Source organism: Simochromis diagramma, unplaced genomic scaffold, assembly GCF_900408965.1.
Source record: "Simochromis diagramma unplaced genomic scaffold, fSimDia1.1 OVJJ01000753.1, whole genome shotgun sequence".
In the NCBI taxonomy this organism is placed as follows: domain Eukaryota; kingdom Metazoa; phylum Chordata; class Actinopteri; order Cichliformes; family Cichlidae; genus Simochromis; species Simochromis diagramma.
The window spans coordinates 17567084-17587001 of NW_024387523.1; the positions used below are offsets into that span (position 1 = coordinate 17567084).

The window sequence follows — 19918 nt, forward strand, 5'->3', positions numbered from 1 at the left end:
TTTATGTTAACCTCACTTTTCAGACTTGGATTCATCATTTACACTTCTATGGCTGCAGTTCATCACAGAAAAATGTTTGATTGCACAGGTAAGCAGAGTACCCTCTGTAGTGGAATAACAGTACAGACATATTACAGTCTAATATTCCTTGTGATTCATTAGGGATTTTGGGGGGAGGGGGTTCTTCTCAGGGCATTATGTGCTGGGATTGAGTTTTCATGTGTGCTTTATACTGTCTGTATGCTAAAGGGTTGAGAAACAACAAATACTACTGATGAAAACAATAAAGTTAAATATTTGGCAAGACCATGCCATAAAGATGCTTTGCTAAATGTTACTCTTGATTTTCCACCTCTTATGACTACAGACTGCAAGAATAATTTTCCTAAGTGCTCTGTATTAAGCCCAACATCTGTTTATCTGGGTGTCCATACTGTCCCTTTGTGTGCATAAACAGTTGTGCATTCCACTGTGTGTCAGCAGGGGGTTTGGAAACCCGTGCGTGTGTGTTTGTGTGTTGATGACAAATCCTCCAATTCCCTTCTTTGGGGGGAGGCTGGGTAAAAAGGTATAGATGTAAGAGCAGGGACAGACAGGGTGCATGCCCCCTGATGTGGGACCGCACGTGGGCCAGCCTGGCTCCGGAGCCTTCCAGTCTGCCCTGCTGTCTGGAGCTCAGTGGTAACCGTTGCTAAGCTAGGCAAGGCTAACCCAAGGCCAGGGTCAGAATCATTATCATTCCTCATGCAGGCGAAGAATTACAGGCCTGTGTCTCTTTTCTGTGAGATCAGCATTCATGAAATACTATATATCTGTGATAGTCTGCAGCAGAAATACTCAAGTCAAATCATCCAGCGATTAGTGCTAAGAGGCAGTCAACATACAACAATAAAAGCATGCGAGAGAACTGAGTACACATATACAAGTGAATGTTTTTATACATAAGAAATCACATGCATGGGTCTGCTGTAAGTTTAGCCAGTTTAGGCTGATTTCCTGGTTCTCCCTTCTCTAGGTTTCCCTGGAAATCAAGTGGCCACTTGATGTAAAAATGTCTGACTCTTGAGTGTCACGGTTCATTCAGACAGTCACATGTAATTTTTGTCATCAGGCCACTAATGGGCCTGTTGGTGTAACCTTTACCAAATGTCTGCCATGCATCAGGAGCATGTCAGCAGCACTGATAGGACTGGACTTGTTTTGAACTATTCTGGTGTTTTGCAAAAATGAACGTTGGCTGTTCCAAATCAAGCAAGAGCATAGATACATGGACGGTGTCTGAGTGTGGGTCTGACACATTACTATATTAAAATATCAAACTTTCATTCAGTCATTTAGAAACAGGGAATACAGGTTTTACAATATGAGCTGACTTTATGTTAAATGACTTTCCTGATCCTAAAGTTAGCTAATGCATAAAGGTGAAGTACAGGAAACCAGAATGTCAGTGACGTAGTAGCTCTTCCAGCTCATGACTCAAATTCAATTGATAGTTTACATTAATGTGTGAAGTACAGAAAAAACTGGTTGGCTGCACTGGACAAACTAATGAGAATTAAACTCCAGAAGGCTCGAACGGTCATCCGGGACAAATCATTTCATTAAAATCTGATCTGCTGCCAGATCAAATTTTAGTATGAATGCATAATTTAGCTAATACGTTTCACCTCCTTAAGAATGGCTTCTTGACAGCCACCCTTCTAATGAGAGCATTTCTCATGAGGTGAACAGTAGATGGAAAAACTAAAGGTCTTTGCTGAATTTTTAGTGTTCATCTCTGTATTTTGTTTCTTTCAAGCCTTTCACAATTTCTTTGTTTTCCAGATGTAAGATGGCAAGCATACGGTGGCCCTGAGAGGCCAAACAGACTGCAACTTAAGAAGCAATAAGAAAAACGCTGCAAAAGCACACAAAACGCAACTGAAATAGGAAAAAAGAAAACAGAAATAGGAAAAAACAGATTTCCAAAAGCACTAGTGAAGTGTTTCTGGGGAGACAATAGCTCGACGGACCAGTTGCAAGAACCAAAATACGCTAAGAATTGCGCTGGGAGACACTTAAAAGAAGTGGAGGATCTATCGGTTTTGTGAGGAAAGAAAAGATGAGAGGTAAATGTGTTAGCCTAACTATTAGCCTAAAAATCCATCACCAGTATTATATGAATCGTGAGATTAAAACACACTTACCTAGCATGTTTTGGTTCCTGCAACTGGTCCGTCGGGTTATTGTCTCCCCAGAAACACTTCCCTTGTGCTTTTGGAAATCTGTTTTTTCCTATTTCTTTTTCATTTTTCCTATTTCCATTGTGTTTTGTGTGCTTTTGCAGCGTTTTTCTTAAATTGCAGTCCGTTTGGCCTCTTAGGGCCACCGTATAAATATGAGGTGGCGAAGTGTTCCATATTTTTTGACCAGTGAGAATACACCGTCTGGGCATTCCCTTACAAGTATGAATGCATTTATACAATCAAAGTAACAAGTGTAAGAAAGGAAACACATGATTGGAGAAGCACTGGTTGAGTCTCAGCTGTGCACAGGTGAAACAACAGCCTCAGCCTACATACCTATTACATCACTCGTGCAGTCACAGCAATCACCTGATTTTAACTAAGTCTTGTCACCATAATTACTCCTTCTCTCCAGAGTAAATAGAGTTTGACATGCTAAATATAAATAGACCCATTTCTGAAAAAGGCCTCCAGCTGTCTTAACACCGCTGACAAGCTGAAAATAATTCAAACGTGAACCTCTCTTACGTTTAACTACCATAACCAGACAATATGGCTTCAGTGCCTGCATCGTTTTAATGGAAGAATTAACTAAATGCCATTTGTCCAAAAAGACACAGACCCAGGGAAAACTTAGGAAGGTAAGAAAAATGATGATTTCCACGTCTCTTTTACTTGTCATTCTCTTTTTTTCCTGGCGCTGGGTTTTATTATTGTCTCAAGAAAAGCTAAAAGACTCACTGGGATGTGCCATTGTGGCTTGTGCGTGTGCTTGTGAGTGACCGTGTGTGTGTGCCCACGTGTAAGCCTTTGCCTGTGTTTGCTGAGTGAAGAGAGGCAGATGAAGCAAAGACAGAAAGGCACATTTCATTTATGGGTCCGCTTGGAGTTTTACTGTTTTGTTTTGGAGGACTTGCAGTTCTCGTCCACGCTATTTCACCATGACCTCACATGCACTGCAGTATGTCAGACCATTTAGCGCCAGTTCTCCATCTTAAAATCTTAATTTTCTTGAAGTAAGTGGAAAGAAGGAATTATTTCTGCTCCTGAACTAGTCGCCCCCTGTTTACGACTCTCTGTCTCAACTTAAAAATCAGCCTTTGCCCTTTCACTGTTGTAAATCTTGCACTGATGGATGCTTGTGTTAAATACAGCAAAACATCAGGCTTTTTTTTTCCTCTATTGGATCTTTATGATGAGGCAGAGTGCTGTCATCCTTAATATGATCATCTCAGGCGTACAGAAGGTCTACCAGCTTCGTAATCTGTTTGCTAAGGGTTAGCTAATCCAAACAGGGAGGGTGGCCTTAAAGGAAGACACCAATGTAAAATATTGAACTGAAAATGAACATTCATCCCCGTTAATTATGTTGCACAACGTATAAAAATCCTCCACCATGTGCAGAGTCTATAACTTAATAAGAACTAACTGTTACTGCTACTGTTGGAGCTCAGTTTACATTTTAAAATTTCTTAAATACCACAAATGAGAGCAAACAGAAGAAGATCTTAAGATAAGATATCTGCTGTGTGTTAAAGTCAGTCCTTGTTTTTCCCATCCAGTAACACAAAACATTGTATTTTGAAGTGAGTATATAATAGCAGATAATGTAATGGAAGAGCCTTGACTGTCGCACGCGTCCGTGTTGTCAGCGGGGAAGCAGGGATTCCCCTGGTGCCCAGGCTGCCTGTTAAGTTGTTCAGGAGTGGTCAGATCGCTCCTTCTATTCCTGCCATAATAAGATTAGCGCTGTGACCCTTTAGCTTTGACTAATCCCTCAACATTTCCTGCGCCATCTACACATCTCCAAACAGAAAAACACACAGGCCAGCTCAGGCTACGCTAGACCTAATCCTCTGCAGTTACACTCAAACTGCATGGTTTTTTGTGGCACTTGTTACACAAGGTAACTGTGTTCTACTTGCGCTTAATTGGCATTAGCAAGGGAAAAAAACAATCTGCTACTATCATAAGACAGAAAGACAATCACAAGAATCAAATAAGATACTGGATTTACTCTGTGCACTTCTTTTTTTAGCCACAGCAGATACTTCATTGTAGAAAAAGTGCTCTAAAATGAGCTTCCTCCTAACATAAACAGGAAACAGGCAAAGTCATTGACTGGTTAGCATAGTAGAGCATGTGGGAGCTAACTGATGCTCTTATGGGTTGCTAGACAGAACCCAGATTAGACATGCTAACAATTTTATGCTAGCTAGTTTGCTCAACGACTAAAGTGGCAATATGTCAGCAGTGGCTTAGATCATCCTGTCCCCAGGTGGATCTATTATATTTATTCAGTGTTATATATGTGTTATATATCCTGTTATAGAGCAGTAAATGCACATGAACATGGCCAAAGTTTTAAATAGTAAGTATGTAAGAGTTTATTTAAATATCATTAAATATCACAAAGTGCTTCACAACAAAAAATGTTAAAAAAGAAAAAGAAGTTAACTAAAAGCAAGTTTAAAAAGATAAGCTTTTAGCTACTTTTAAAAGAAACCACCCATCTCAGGCTTAGACCACAGTCTGGGGCCCAGTGTGGTAAAACCTCTGTCTCCTGTAGTTCTTAGCCTTGTATGATTCATAGCCAGCAGGCCATGATCACAAGACCTCAGGGACCTGCTGAGGATGTATGGATGTAAAAGTTCACTGATGTATGGCAGTGCTTGTCCATGCAGAGCCCAAGAGTCAAAAAGCAGAATCCTAAAAAGGACTCTGAAGTTGATGGGGAGGCAGAAGACTTTGTTAGTAGCTTTCTGCAACAACTTGCAGATTTTCCAATGATGCTTTGTTGAGACAAATGATGGAGGAATTACAACAATTTAAATGAGATTTTTTTTTTTTTTTATTAAAAGGCATGAACAATAATTTTTAATTCAGAGTGTGATACAACAGAGATCAACTTGGCAATATTTCTTATATGAAAAAATCAAGCGCCAACCAGAGATATCCTGAGGTCAGCACATGTGGAAATAATCCCTACAAGCCAAAAGCTCAGGCTTCAGACTGCTCTGAACACTTAGTGTCAGACAGTTTTTTTTCTACTTTTGTATCTTTCTGATGCCATAGAACCTGTATATTCCTTATATGGTCATTCCATATGGTTTATGTGAGATCAATAATTTTTCCAAACTGTAAATATTGAAAAGCTCCCAGTAGCTCCCGAGGCTAAAAATATATGACCATTAAACAATTCTGCAAATTGATGAGTAGACTAAAAACCTGCAGCTCCTTTTACAGCCACAAGGTGCTGGCTCTAAGCTCAGCGTCAAACTTGTCAAACTTGAAATTTCCAGTAACTAAATATTTAGCCCTCACTCGGGGGGGGGGATGTTGCTTACTGTACCGACCCTAGCTCCGCCCACCATAAATCCCGTTGGCACCACAGATTGACATAGTGCTGACGGTAAACCCCTATGATACATATGCTACCTCTGCGATCCTTCTGCTTCCCTTTTCTGATCCTTTTCAAGTCACTCTGTAGCTTAAATACTGAACATAATTAAGCTCAGCTATAGCCATTCATTGGAAAAGGAAAAAAAAGAAGAAGAAGAGTGTCTACAAAGGAAATACATGCAGGCTAAGGGGAAACCCCATTACAATCCCCGATACACCAAATAAACAAATGTAACCTCTCTACCAACAAAGAGTACACATAAACCATTTCTTCTACTGTATGTGCTTTGAGCGGGGGGGTCAGTGTGACACGTCATTATTAGGCATGGGATATTTACAGATAACTATGCACTGAGGTCAACCAAGGGTAATATTTTTCTGCAGGGTATAACTGTCTACTGGCCAGCCAAGAGAAGGGTCACAGCTGGTAGCCCTACATTTAATCTCAGTTATAACCGCTGACTCGTGTTTCTGGTGGATTTCATTGCACCCCTTAAAAAAAAAAAAAAAAAAAAAAAAAAAAAAAGCCCCCATGCGGCTGTCTGGGCCGATCAGTCAGCTGGCTTTAAACTAGGTCTGATCAGTGTGATCTAAAATAAAGAAGTGCGAGGAGGATGAAGTGTAATGGCACGCTGGAGAGCTTGATTTAATCCCAGGAAGTCTTTCCCTCTCTGTGCCGGTGTCACGCTAAATATAGGAGAGCAGGGTATCAAGCATACTGTAACAGCCCCGGACACTAGGTTCAAGCTTTGTTCAGGTCAGGAGGTGCACTCTGTGTGCGTGCTGCCCTGTAACACTTTACATTCAGTCAAATTAAACAACAATCAACTAGATGAGATGTTGTTTTTGTTTTCACTTCACTTTAAATCAAGTAAAATTCTATAATATTAATAATAACAATAAAAAAGTTTATACACAAATTGAAGATTTGTTTAATTCATTTAATTCGGTTATTGATATTTGAGGTAACTGAACTCTCAATCTAAGGTAAAAGCCAGTGAAAGATTAGCAATTACATAACCGTAACCCTGCTTTTGTTTACCGCACGTTTCTCACCATTTACGTGAATGTATGCATCTGCAGAGTGGCATAAAAGATTAAATACTTCATCTGCTGTAACCTCATGTTTGGACAATAATGCGTGCTTTCAGTCACATGTCAAGTGAAGTGAAAAGGAAAATTGGCAGACAGAAAAGGTCAGACTGCTGAGGACAACTCGGTTATTTTGCGACTGTCTATTTTTTGTCTGTTGGTCTTGGCCTGCAGTACAAGCACTGGAGGCTGCTGATGGTACAGATAGAGAACTCATAGGCCTGGGCTATGGGTTTGTGTTTGAGAGGGAATGAAAGGAAAACACATATAAACAGCATGTGCAGTTTAATACAATTCCCATAAATTCGTCCCCAGAGAAACCATTCGTGATCATACAACAGCAAACACAGAACTTTGTAGTAAACGACGTGCTTAAATATCTGTGCCGTAAAAGAGCTACGGACTACAACCTTGAACCGTGATGAAGGCTATCAGCTGTGAAAGAAGCTCAAAAGCAGATGTCTTCAGTGAAGGAACTCATGACCACATAAACACATTCGAACAACTAAAAATATGCATGCTCACAAAGTCCCCACACACTGCACTGCAAGACCACACTGTGCCCTGTGCCCTTCACATGCCCCTGGCACCTCTGAATTAGTCCAAACACTCACACATAAATAGTCCCTCACAACACAAACAGAAATATAGCCAGCGTCTCCTACAGGCGCCCTGTGTTACCAGAGCAGTAGCTAACAGACTGTATATAAAAGATGGATGCAGTCACAGTGATGTTTGTTGGTGAGTGAAGCCCTGAAACCTTGAGCTGAGCAATTTATTGTAATGTTTTGAAACTGGATGAGACAAATAAGGGGTGCATTACCCTGTCTGATTATCCTTTTTGTTTCTAATGGGACAATAATTTACAAAATGAATGTTACATTGTATCCAGCGAGGTCTAGAAATAGCGAAGGAGCTGATAAAGTCATACGTGGGCTAATTTTCCAATAAGATTTTGCTGATTTCTGACCCTAACAGAAAAAAAACAGGTTTAAGGGTCTTCCACACTGGTTCATAAGCTAGGCCCATCTTTAATATACAGTTTGTGAGCGTCCTTGTCATAGTGCTTTGTAAGTGTGATGTTTTCTCCTAATTAACCACATATTTTTCATAAATACACTTCTGCTACACCAAACAATCCGGTTTCATCAACTTCTTTACATTTTTTCTTTTAAAAAGCATTGCTGTTTAACTGCTGATGAGTTGGTCTGTAATAATGCTTTCATATGAAGTGTAATATGTCTTTTTCTCTGGTGTGCAGTCAGACACAACAGCTGGTTGTGGGAAATACTCTGGTGTCCGGGCCCACATGCAAATGTGCACACGTGAAACAAGTGCCCAGTGTTTTCCCTTGCACTTCCCCCACCCTTTGTCATTGTGACTTACGCATTCTCACGCTCCATGACGACATCGCTGCAAGTGACTGGATTCACTGGGCATGTGCAGTGACAATGCGTGTCATAATTAAGGCAAAGAGCAAAGAAACTAGGTTTTGCAGAGCTGCGTATTCAGTTTTGTTGTTAGTTCACAGTGAGTGCTGATGGTCATATAGTGCCAAGTGACACTGTTCCAAAAAAGCCAACACATGATTCTATAAAGGAGGTTCAAATGGCTGCAAAACTCTTTTGCTGGCTTTGAAATTTACTTCTCAACAAATGTTCTTGGAAACAGACATATATATATATATATATATATATATATATATATATATATATATATATATATGGACAGTAGACAAAAAGAGCATGGACAGCAGACATCAAAGGAAAAGGGAAAACAGATGCAGAGAGTGTGAGCACGTTAAACACAGAGGGTGAATCCAGCAAAAGTCTAACAGCAGTGAGGATGAGTAAACAGAGAGGATATTGAAGGAAGCGTCCTGCTCGCTGAGTGGATTAGCTGGTTGAAATTTTGCTCTGACTCATCACGCTATTGCTTGTTATTACGCCTCCCTTATGTGTATGTGCATATTGTGTTTCCCTTTGTGTGTCCCTAATAGAGATGCCAATGTGGTGTATAAGCACAATCACATCTTCCTGAAACTATTTCCCCTCTTGTTCTCATGACCTACTGTATGAGTACTAGTGGCTGCTAATGGTGTGTGCCTGTGTGTAATTCTGAGAAGGAAAGAGTTTGTGTACCTGAAGCAGTGTTACAGAATTTCTCTGTGTTGGCTTTATAGAAGTAACTAACATGAACTCAAATCATATTAGAAGCAGTCCAGCCAAATCCAGTCACTCTATTAAAGAAGCCCAGTATAACCAACAGATAACCTCAATATGGTTAGTTACTTACTAACTAGTTACTAACTAGTAACTAAGTTTGAGTGAATAGCTGAGCTTCTCTACACAATACAGTATTTGGTACATAATATTGTAGTTCATAAATGTTAACAGGCAGCTAGTGCTAGCTAATACTCAGAAGTGAGTGCGATGAAACCAAACACTTCCTCCATGAATCAGGTGACCTGCTGATGTTGGCTATTTTCACCAACAATGGTCAAAGGACTTTTTCAGCTGTCATTCTTCTAGCTAATATTAGCTAACCTTAGGTCATCTGCTAAAACAAATAAATTGCTTAATACCCAAGGTAGCAGCTAACTGGCTAAGCTTAGCTTGCAGGAACCTGCTAGCAATCAAAGCAATCACTATAGCACCTATTTGCAACCACTGATCAGGGTTGTTGCTTGCAAAGGCAGGGGAATTTGGATTTTACTTAATCTTAGACACTTAGAAATTGTCATTGGCAATTATAAAGTTTTAAAACATAAAAAAGTTGCACAGCAGCCAGAAATTCTCAGCCTTTGTTAACTCCAACGCAGGTTCACATTATTGAACAAGAAAGCCACAATATATACTAAATCTAGAAAACAGTGCCATATTGGCTTTACTCTTCTTCACCTGTAAGTCAGCAAACCGTTGAGCTGTGACGTTCAGAGATCCTGGCTCACTGCTTCAGCTCTGTCTGGCAGGTGCATTTCCTCCTTGCTTTGTTTTTCCCTTGTGTTTCTTTCCCTAAGTGCTTTACCATTTCCCTGGAAATCATCCCTCGCCCCGTCTCTTTCCACACATCCCCTAAACCCATCATCTCTGAAACCCTACAGCTGGATAAGATCCCAAGCCCGCAGATTCTCCTGATTCTGGATGTTTAGCTCGGGGTAATTGTAATGTTTTATTGCATTATGTAATACCTTCAAAATGATTAAAACAGACCAGCCAGAGCTTTTTGCCGGCACACTTGGGTGCATATACGAACAAGCCCAGACATAACACTCACAAGAGCGTACAGCCACACACACATACTCTATGTCAATATATATTTCTTACTTTCTTCCATTAAGCCCACAGAGGTTTTGGAGAGCTAACCCCAAAAAGCAGTATGTTGTGCCACAGCGCAACAGTTGGCCTTCTAATGTTTGTCAGCATGACTGGAGCGTAGGGAAAACCCTGCCACATCCACAGAAAACACAGCGTTATAACACACACCACACCACATCAGCGGATCAATAAGGAGACACACAGCTGGAAACCAAGACCAGATTACACAGAAAAACCATAAAAGCTATGAATACCTAGCTTCCCTGTATGTTCAGCGGATGGCTTAAAGCTAGAGAGAAGGAATAAGCAAGTAAAACCTAAGAGTTTAAGGACTTTTCATTGCCTCTGCAAAATACATTTAAGACCTTACTGTGAGGGAAATGCACGTTGAAAATGAAAATATACTCTGATGTAAGTTCAAACTTAACAGTGAGGTCAAATGAAACTGCATCCAAATGTTAAATTATAAACCGTAAATGGTCTGGTACTAATATGGCACATTTCTGTTCAGTTGAGCACCAACAGCGCTTTCTATTGCAAGTCATGTTCACCCAAAACACACACAAACAGATACAGCGCGTTTATGATGGATGTGATATTGCCCGAGGGCACTTCGACACACGAATTAGAGGATAAACCTTTAGACTGACCTGACTGGTAGACAGCGTGCTCTACCACATGAGACACAGCTGTATTCTAATAAAGAGACAACAATACACTGTAGCTGTTGTCAAACAGGCCAAGAGACCTATTGTTAACCCCTCTGGCAACCTCTGGTTGCTAGGGAAATTAGTAATTCCCTGACTAGTTGGCGGACTGGAGGTTGATGGCTGTCACCTGGTCCGAGCAGTCATAAAAACAGTGCTGTTGCAGAGCAGCGACCTGCTATTGCAGCTCTTCAGATTCGGTTTCACCCGGCGACTGCCAGCACCTTCCTGCAACAACCCACCAACCAGTGAGAGAACACACATTTTTCCCTAGCAACCTGTGGTTGTCAGGAGGTCACTGACCGCTCTCTTGGCATGCATGACTGGGACTAGGCTTTAGCAATACATTTTACAGCCAGCAACCTTCAGTAATCATTCGCCAGCTGTTTGGGGAATGTACATTTTCCCTGTAGGCCTGTAGTTGCCAGTGTGACTGGACTGGAGACCCGTCCTCAACCACTTGTCCCTAACCACTTACCAACTGGTTGGCAAATGCGCAGTTTCCCCAAGTGACCTGTACAGTAGTTGCCAAAGGGTTGCTTTAGGGTTGCCTAAGCCACAAGTTGGAAACATCGACAAGATAAAGCCTTGCAATTCTTTCCAGAAACCAACATTAACCACCAAAAATCATAAATGCGAATCTCTTTGTCATTAAACTCGCACCTTCCCTCTCTCTAAAAGGCTAGCTAGCAAGCTCTTTTTCATTATCATCAATTTGAACATTTCCATAAGTGCACCGCAAGCTGGAAAATCTGGCGCCAATGCAACTATAAACATTTAATCCCCTCAAACTGGATTCTCCTTCATTGCCTGCACATGTGCTTTTTCCAGAGGTTCCAATTTTAGCAATAGATGCAACATAATCTACTACTGAAGTGTAAATAAAGTCAAACAGCATTAGTGTAGCAGGAGAAGAGAACGACTACAGAAAAGATAAATGCTGGTGGCTTTTCTACAGCAGCCACTGCTGGAAAGTTTTTCACCACTACACCTCCATCGCTAATGCCTCATCTGCACATCTCTCCATCTCTAACAGCAGTAACTAAAGCATGACTCATGTGGGCTCTCCTCAGGGTCTCAGCTGCTGGTGAGGGTAGAGGGGAAACTATTTGAGTGATATTTTTTTTTTATTATTTTTTTTTTATTTCATTCCTTCCTTCTCTCTGTGAAACACACATTAAAATAAGAGCACAGTGTTCTGTATTTGGAATGCAGAAGTGCTGATTTTAGGTGGTGGTGGTGCAGAAAAAATACAAATATGGACACATAAACATACATTTTCACAGAAGGCGCTCTGGTTGTGCATAGATGAAGCAGACTGAGCGGCAGGACTAAACTTGTCTAACGCTTTGCACACAGTTCATAAGCAAAGCAAAATATCTTTGTTGACTCAGAAGTTAGCGGGAGGATAGTGCACAACTTCTTGAGCCAAAGCCACAGGTGTCTATCAGAACAATGAAGCATGAAGATTATATGGAGCTGAGCTGAGTAAATATAGATTCAGAGGAAAAACAATGCAACCCAGGAAAAGGAAGAAATGTTGAGGTTAAACAACTGCAGCTGAGTCTTTTTGAATAATATAATTCAAAATACGGTGGGAAACATCAACAGGGGACAAATGGACGGTGGATTAAAAAGTAGGGTAGCACAGTTATTACAGGGCACCATGCCAACAACTTGACTGCTCAGTCACAGATGTCCTGCAGCAATACCCCCTCCCAGCTTACCCATTAGCAAGCATTATCTCCATGCCACACCATGCCATTACCCGGCCTTATCTCCCACAGCAGGGGGACACCAACGAAGTAAATCGCTGTCAGAACCAGCTGTAGTCATTTCTTTTTATATAGCATCTTATAGCCAGAGTGAACAGAGGTCCTGTCAGTAAATCTAGCCTAAGTAGTGACTACTCATTTATCACTCAAGACCACCCTGTTGGCAAGCTTAAAAAGATTGTAATTTCTCTAACTCTCACTGATGCCATGAAATCCTTAAAATATCTGTAGTAAACCCTCGTTTGTTTGTTTTTTTTCTTGTTGTTTTTTGCATAGGGCCCTGTTTTATTCAGTAAAGGCAGGATCAAATTATAAAACTGAAACTGAAATGAAGATTCTGATGTGTGAATCCTGCAGTGAGCCGAAGATAAGACAGATACAGACACAATCTTCAAGTTTTCAACGAGTTGCTAGTTTGTTATGTAACAGTAGAACCCGCGAAAATCAAAGCGAGTTAAACTTCCCTCCACCCTAACCTCTGGCCTCCACCTCTTCTTGACAATACGATGGGGGGTGATTAGAGACAGATAATTGGCGCGCAGAAATCCAAGCCAATTTTTTTAAAGGGCTAAATTCCAGAGCTCAGTGCTAAGGGATTGAAAAGGGTCCAAAACACATGCAAGGCCTTTTGTTCTGCACTCCGACTCTTTTGTTTCACCTGCTGTACCACTCATTACAGGGAGCTTTACCTGTCAGAGAACATACCCTCGCTGTTTTTGATCACTTGAATTACTGCATATCCTTTGACTTGAGGAGAGGCTGGGAAATGAGGCCGCATGGGAAACAAAAGCTTTGGGAATCTAAAACCATTTACTTCCTCAAGCTCAGGTCCAGAGCCCTGAGAGTTGGAAGGTTCTGCTCATAGACAGCGTAAAAAGAAGGATGTAGCTTTCAGAGGTGGGGCATCGATAAAGGATAGTATTGTAATATTTTTCTTGGCAATATTGTATCGATACTGGGGCACTAAACATCCATTTTTTAAAAAAATTAAATACATCAAATAAGATAAGATAACCTTTATTAGTCCCACACGTGGGAAATTTGTTTTGTTACAGCAGAAAGTGGACAGTGCAAAGCTATATAGCAAAAATTAGAGAACACTGGAATAGAATAAGAATAAGATACTGTACACAACTGTACAGAATAGAATAAAATAAAATAAAATACTATATACACAATACAATAATATATACAATAGGATAAAATAGAATTCAAATGCTATATACGACTGAGTAAAAATACAACTTTGTCAGAAAAAGACAATTGCACTTAGTCTCATTGCACATGTGTGGGTTTGTGGGTTTGATCAGCTGCAAATATATTCTGGGAATACTACAAAATGGCTAATCTTCTGCACCAACATCCTAAGATAACATTAGCCGAGCAAACTTACATTAAATCAGCTCAGCTGAAAAACCAATGTCGCACTTAGCTTATTATTGCCCATGCACAATCACTTTTGACTGTAAGGCGATTACACAGGGCATCCAAAAGGAGGCAACCTTTCTGCAAACAGTTGCAGTCTGACTTGGACTGACTGCAATCACTCTCAGAGAGATGATCAGAAAAGTCTGCAAATAATTGCTAATTTTTAAATTAGACAGATCGGCAACATGTTGCCATCGGTCTTGATTACTCTTTGTCAATGAGCACAACATGAGGGAGCTCGACTCAACTGGCTGCAAGCCGTTTGCATTGTGAGTGTATTTAATAGCAGACTGTCTTTATGGCAGCATTTATGGCAGGAGTTCAGTGACAGTGTTGGCAGGTTTGACCATCTCATTCAGCAAAAAACCCCCAAAAAACAAAACTAAGGTGCGAGAACGTTATCTTACTGGATAAATCAGAGTTTGAGAACATAGAGAAAGAAAGACGATAAAATACAATATATGTTATTTGCAATACTTAGCATATCACAAAATGTTAAAAACTGAAGTATACTGTATTGCACAAGTATTGTGATAATATCGTATCGTGGGGTGATTCCCGCCTCTAGTAGCTTCCAGGTTTGGTGAAGCCACCAATGCAAAACTGCCTTGAGTCTGCACTTAGTGGACACTTTCCTGATGGCTTCATGGACTCATCGCTTGATTCATGTTATTCAGAGAACAACATTAAATCTATATTGTGAATTTTGATCATTCTAAGAGTCTGAAAGGAGTATTATCTACGGTATGCTCACTGGCTTGTGACTGACCAGTTCTTAGCCACTCGGAATATTGATTTCACAATCATATCCATCCTTTATTAGTAACATCTGGTTTAAAAACATCAAGATGACCACGGTGAAAACACTCATCCCAAGAAACTGATGAGTTACATGACGGCAACTACGTCCATCTTACTGTCTATGTTTCTGCACGGGAAACGGGAAACCGCCAAAAACTGCAGTTCCTTGAATTGCCACTAGGGGCTAGTTCAAAAAGCGAGTCAATCACCAATAATTCTAATATTAAAATTTCCAACTTTAACAGGAGAAATAAACAGGTTTGCAGCCTGGTACGATTTTTTACAAAGAGTGAATTTACAGATTGACTGGCTTTAGTCCATATGTAAAATTCCTGCAGTCAGAAAAATCCATCAGAAGTACAACAAGAGGTAAACTTCACATCATCCTTTCCCTTCCTACCTCTAAACTTTTAATACCCCCAGTTCTCCCTGATCTCCATCAATCAACCCCTTTGCTTCCTTTAACTCTCACATTTAGTGCAAAGAGGCTCCACTGTGCTGCCTCCCTCACGTGTTTCTGTGCTGTCAACACTTTCTAAAGATAACACCTCAACTTCACCCCCACCCCAGAACCGCCTCTCTGTACTCATCAGCCACGATCCACAACAACTCTTCGACTGTGACAGAGGGAGCTAAAATGAACCCTTAAACAAAGGGTTCTGGGCAGGCCGCGTGATGGACCGACAGAAGGGATGTGAGTGTAGGTGGAAGTCTGCACAAGCAGATATTAAAAGTTAAAAGAACAACTGAAAGAGACAGTGCAGCAGTTGAAAGTATAAATAATGAGGTTCGGGCCACAACTTCTTAACCTGAAGCTGAGGACAGTGAGGACACCCACAATGCATAAAAAAATGAACAAAACAGCCTGATTTCCCAGCGGGGTTCAGGCTGGAGACGTTCAGAAGACCTGGATCATTAAAATGCCACAAGGGCCTCTCAAGCGCAGACAGAGTGCTTACACCAGCAGTCAAAGTCACGGCCTTGCTGACCATGTCAGTGTGTGTTTCTGTTCATGTACCAGGGAAAAATTCATTAACTCACAAACATAATCACACTCTGACTCACACAAACTCCCACCGTAGAGCTGCTTTAATCCCAACCGGCACGCCTGCATGTAATTCAATCTATCTGCAGAAAAGCCAAGAAATGCCCAAGAAATGCCCAAGAATGCTGCGTTTCTCTTAGTCATTCAAACTTTTCTAATCCCTGCAATCTTGAAAGAAGATCACTGGATGACTGAAGGAGATGTATCCAACATTTAGCCTCAATACAATGACGTTTAGATCTTTGCTAATTGAACCTAGAAGGTCACGAGACCAGTAAGATTAGGAAAATCTGTAAGAAATGGAGCATTTCATGCATTTTAATCATAATAAACGCACAGCTTTTCAGTCACAAACATTTCATTTTGCACGTAATGTGCATCCTTGAATGCAACGTGATTTTTCATTTAGCGGACAGTTTGCTGTCCACCACTCGGAGGATTTGAAGGTTAAGGCCTAGAAAGATTAGAGAACGGGTGGATGAGTGGACAGCTGAAGCCACACTGAGTGATGGGGGGTGGACAGCAGATCTTTAAAGTGAATAGACTGCTGTGACACGCTTAAGCTATCTGCTTGTATGTCTGTTTAATGCGGCAGAATTACACACTGCCACTTCCAAATATCAAGTCCCGTGCAGATTTAGTCGTTGCCCTGCATCTGTGCCGTGCTAACTGAAATCTGGATTGCGGTCAGCATAGTAAACAAACTCTATCATCGCACGTTGGCACTGGATGAAAATAAGCGATGCCCTTCAAAAGAAAATGTCTCTGCGTTTATGATGGCGATGCAACTTTTTCTAATAAGAAGCTGTTTTTCATTTTATGCGTAAAGGGACAAATAAATATAGCCCGGCGCTGTTTTTTCTCCAAACCATGGGAAGATCCCTCATAACGGCTGGATGTGTGGGTGTGTGTATTACATGGTCATGGGTGTGAGAGAAAGATTTAGCTTACATCAATCCTCAGTGCATTCACTCAGGCCCATCAGAGGATGAAGAAAAACACTGTAGCAGCTTTACATCTGTAAGCAAACAGCAGTTTATATGTTTGCAGCAGATGGCTGCAGATCCGGGTCAGTCCTCATCCCTTTCAGAATGAGCCCGTCTGTTTCCAACAGCCCTCGAGCCTAAAACTTTCTTTAGAGGACAGCAACTATACATCCATCATAATCTACTGAAAAGAAGTGGTTTAAGGGAAAGTGGGAGGATGAAAACTGCAGTTTGCAAAAAGAAAACTTCATCTAATTACAATCTAATCATTATAAAAGGTGATCAAATGCAGCCAAATCTCTAACAGGTCCATTTCAGAATACTTTTTTTAAACTATTTTTAAGACAGTAAAAAAAATGCCCCATATATACAAGAACTATATTTTTTGTACCCTTCCTAAGCACTGCTTAGACTGACCTTTCACCTCATTAACATCTTGGCCGGTCTTGATTCTAGGATCCAGAATTAGCTCTGCTATCACTGGCATGAAGAGTGTTGACCAAGTAGGAAAAAGTCATGGAGGAAATGGGTGAAGAAGGACACACCCCGGGGAGAGAAAGCATGATAGAGTGGGATGATTTTAATGGAGGGTTTTCCCTAACAAAACGTAACCACAGCGCTAAAGTGTTTCAGTGTAGTGCCTCAGCCAAGTGAAAGGAAAAAACACAATCCCAAGAGTTCTCCACTGCTGTGGACAGAAAAGACACTGATAGGGTACAAACTACTGACTAGGAAATTGCACATTATTCATCTCTATACTCTCTTGCTGCCTTATAAGTTTCTTATAACAGCCGTCCTCAACCCCCGGGCCACAGGCGGGTACCGGTCCGTGAGTTGTTTGGTACTTGAGCTACAGTACCAAGATTTGTAACATTTATAAGGTGATTGTTTAAAAGCCTGAACTCAAGAAGTGTTGATCTGATGAGCAGGAAAACTGAAAAATAGGCCAGAAACAGCCTGTTAGGTGTAAATCCACAATACCTCAGTTAGCAGGTGTGTAGCTACACCCAGATCTATCAATGTCTACAGATGGATGACTAAGCAGAAATTTAACACTGTCAAAAAAGCTGTTTTCTTCTGTTTGAGACCCTAATCACAAGTGATCGTCAGCGGAATTCATGTTCATAAAAAATTAAGCTGAAATCCATTCAATAGTTCTCAAGAGATTCAAATAATGACCTGGTAGCATTAAACAAGTTAGCTCTCAAGATCTAACATAAATGATGTGCACGTTCCTTGTCAGCAACAAGGAAGATCCGGTCTGATTACATTGGCAAAGCACAAACAAGCTCAGTGGACCAGATAAGGTTTGTAGGCTCATCTTAGCTGCCTCTGCCACAGAGTTGTCCCTGTGCTTACTCTCCTCTCATGCCTCTCCTTTGCGTTTAATCTCATAACTTTCTCTTCAGACTTATCACTAAATACTTGAACTTTACTGCTGTTATCTTTTTTCCACCCTCTCACATAAAGTGAAAGTCACACCTCTCTCCCTGTTGTTTTTCTCCCCGTATAGCAAAGATGAGTCAGGAGCATCACACTGTGACGGCTTCACCAGAAATCAGAAGCTTCTCTGCAAAAAGGCTCACACACGGCAATGGTTTTTTTCTCAGTGTGTCAAAAGATGTGGCAAAAACATGAAATTGCCACGTTAAATTTAGAGAAGTTTCACACACACCAGTCAATCCAGCTTCCAAGTGGGCGGTTTCGGGTTTGAAGTGTACCACTTGGAAAACCCTGGGACGGCCATTTAAAGGGGGGTTGCAATGTGCTCTTAGGCTCGCTGGTGCATCTGACGGCATGTGCATGTGTGTTTCCAGGGAGAAATGTGTTACAAACATGTGGCACAGTACTCACCAATGCAGGCGTGGACACGGACTGTCAGCTGGGTCCGTAAAATTACGCTGTGCTTCTTCCCTCTGGACCTGAGAGACATTGGAGGGAGGAAACAAGAGAATTAAATTTGAGTCAAAACTAAATTGTCTAAGTTTTGTCTCTTCTATGATAGCCAAAAACAGCTGACATGATGAGACTGATGCACACAAACGTGGGCGTGCATTACATTTATACCCCCATATTGATACACATCTGATTCTTTTCAGACAGCAGAACTGCAGCAGACATAACAGGCATTTTCACAAGTGCGCACCTCCGCGTGGCATCGTTCCCATGAGCAAACACTCATGGAAACCCTATTTTCAGTGGGAAGGCACACAAATGTCAAGATAAAGTACAATATTATGTTACGCTATCTGTTATACCCTAACGTCCTAATCGCTAGGAACTAATCAGCGACTTCAATCACTAACAAACTGATACCATCCAGCCCACGCAGGGAAAGCATGACTCTGATAGCATTTACCGCTGGAATTATGCATAACATGCTCTTAGGAAAAAACAGTCAAACAAGAGAGCACCTGGCCTCTAATCCTTCTATTACAATGTTATCAGATTTGCTAGGAAATAGAGCAAAATGTTAACACAATCTTTGAGATGCGAACAAACACAAATTCATTTTTCTTTCTTTTCTGGTCGTCTGTTGTGTAAGAATGGCAGTCAAAGCAACTGAACTGTGGGAGGAAAGTTAGGCTAGCATGAAACACATAGTGGTGTGGGCACACAGTTTAACTATATACTGACTTGTCAGTCACAAAGTAGGCCCACTCTAAAGTATTCCCATCATTAATTTTGTTGATTGAGCTTTAACATCAAGTTGCCATAAACAAGACGGTCGAGATGGTGAAGGCAGTTTCCAGAGGTTCTCTGTCAGAAGCTTCCACTTTCTGGACTTCCAGTTTCATTGGGGCATTGAGATAGTCCAGAATAAATGAGGCTCCTTTTTTGGGTCATTAATGGTCTTCTGGGGAAAAAATGTGGCAATAAAAAATCATCATGGAGTTGAAAGAAATGGAGTGACTGCAAAATATTGACTGAAAAGGTGTAGCCTGTAGCTTTAGCTTATTACATCCACCCTTTTTACATTGAAAAATCTAACTGGCAACACTTTTATAACTAGATTTTACCAAACAAAGACCAAATCACCAAAGAGAAACTAATGCTTCATAAACAACCAGTCCTTAATTTTATACCTAGTTAGCATTTATACCTAGTTAGCATATTATTTTCATTTTATGCAGTTGAAA

General features: G+C 40.9%; 1 protein-coding gene across 6 annotated transcripts in view; it reads right to left on the reverse strand.

Annotated features, from left to right (window-relative positions):
• The window catches only part of fhod3a (formin homology 2 domain containing 3a), a 61164-nt gene that overhangs the window by 30324 nt on the left and 10922 nt on the right, over positions 1–19918 (reverse strand). For all 6 annotated transcript variants that reach the window (XM_040020948.1, XM_040020950.1, XM_040020949.1 and 3 more), the window contains exon 3: positions 18633–18700. In XM_040020948.1, the coding sequence (XP_039876882.1) occupies positions 18633–18700 (68 nt within the window). The remainder of the gene's footprint in view (positions 1–18632; positions 18701–19918) is intronic.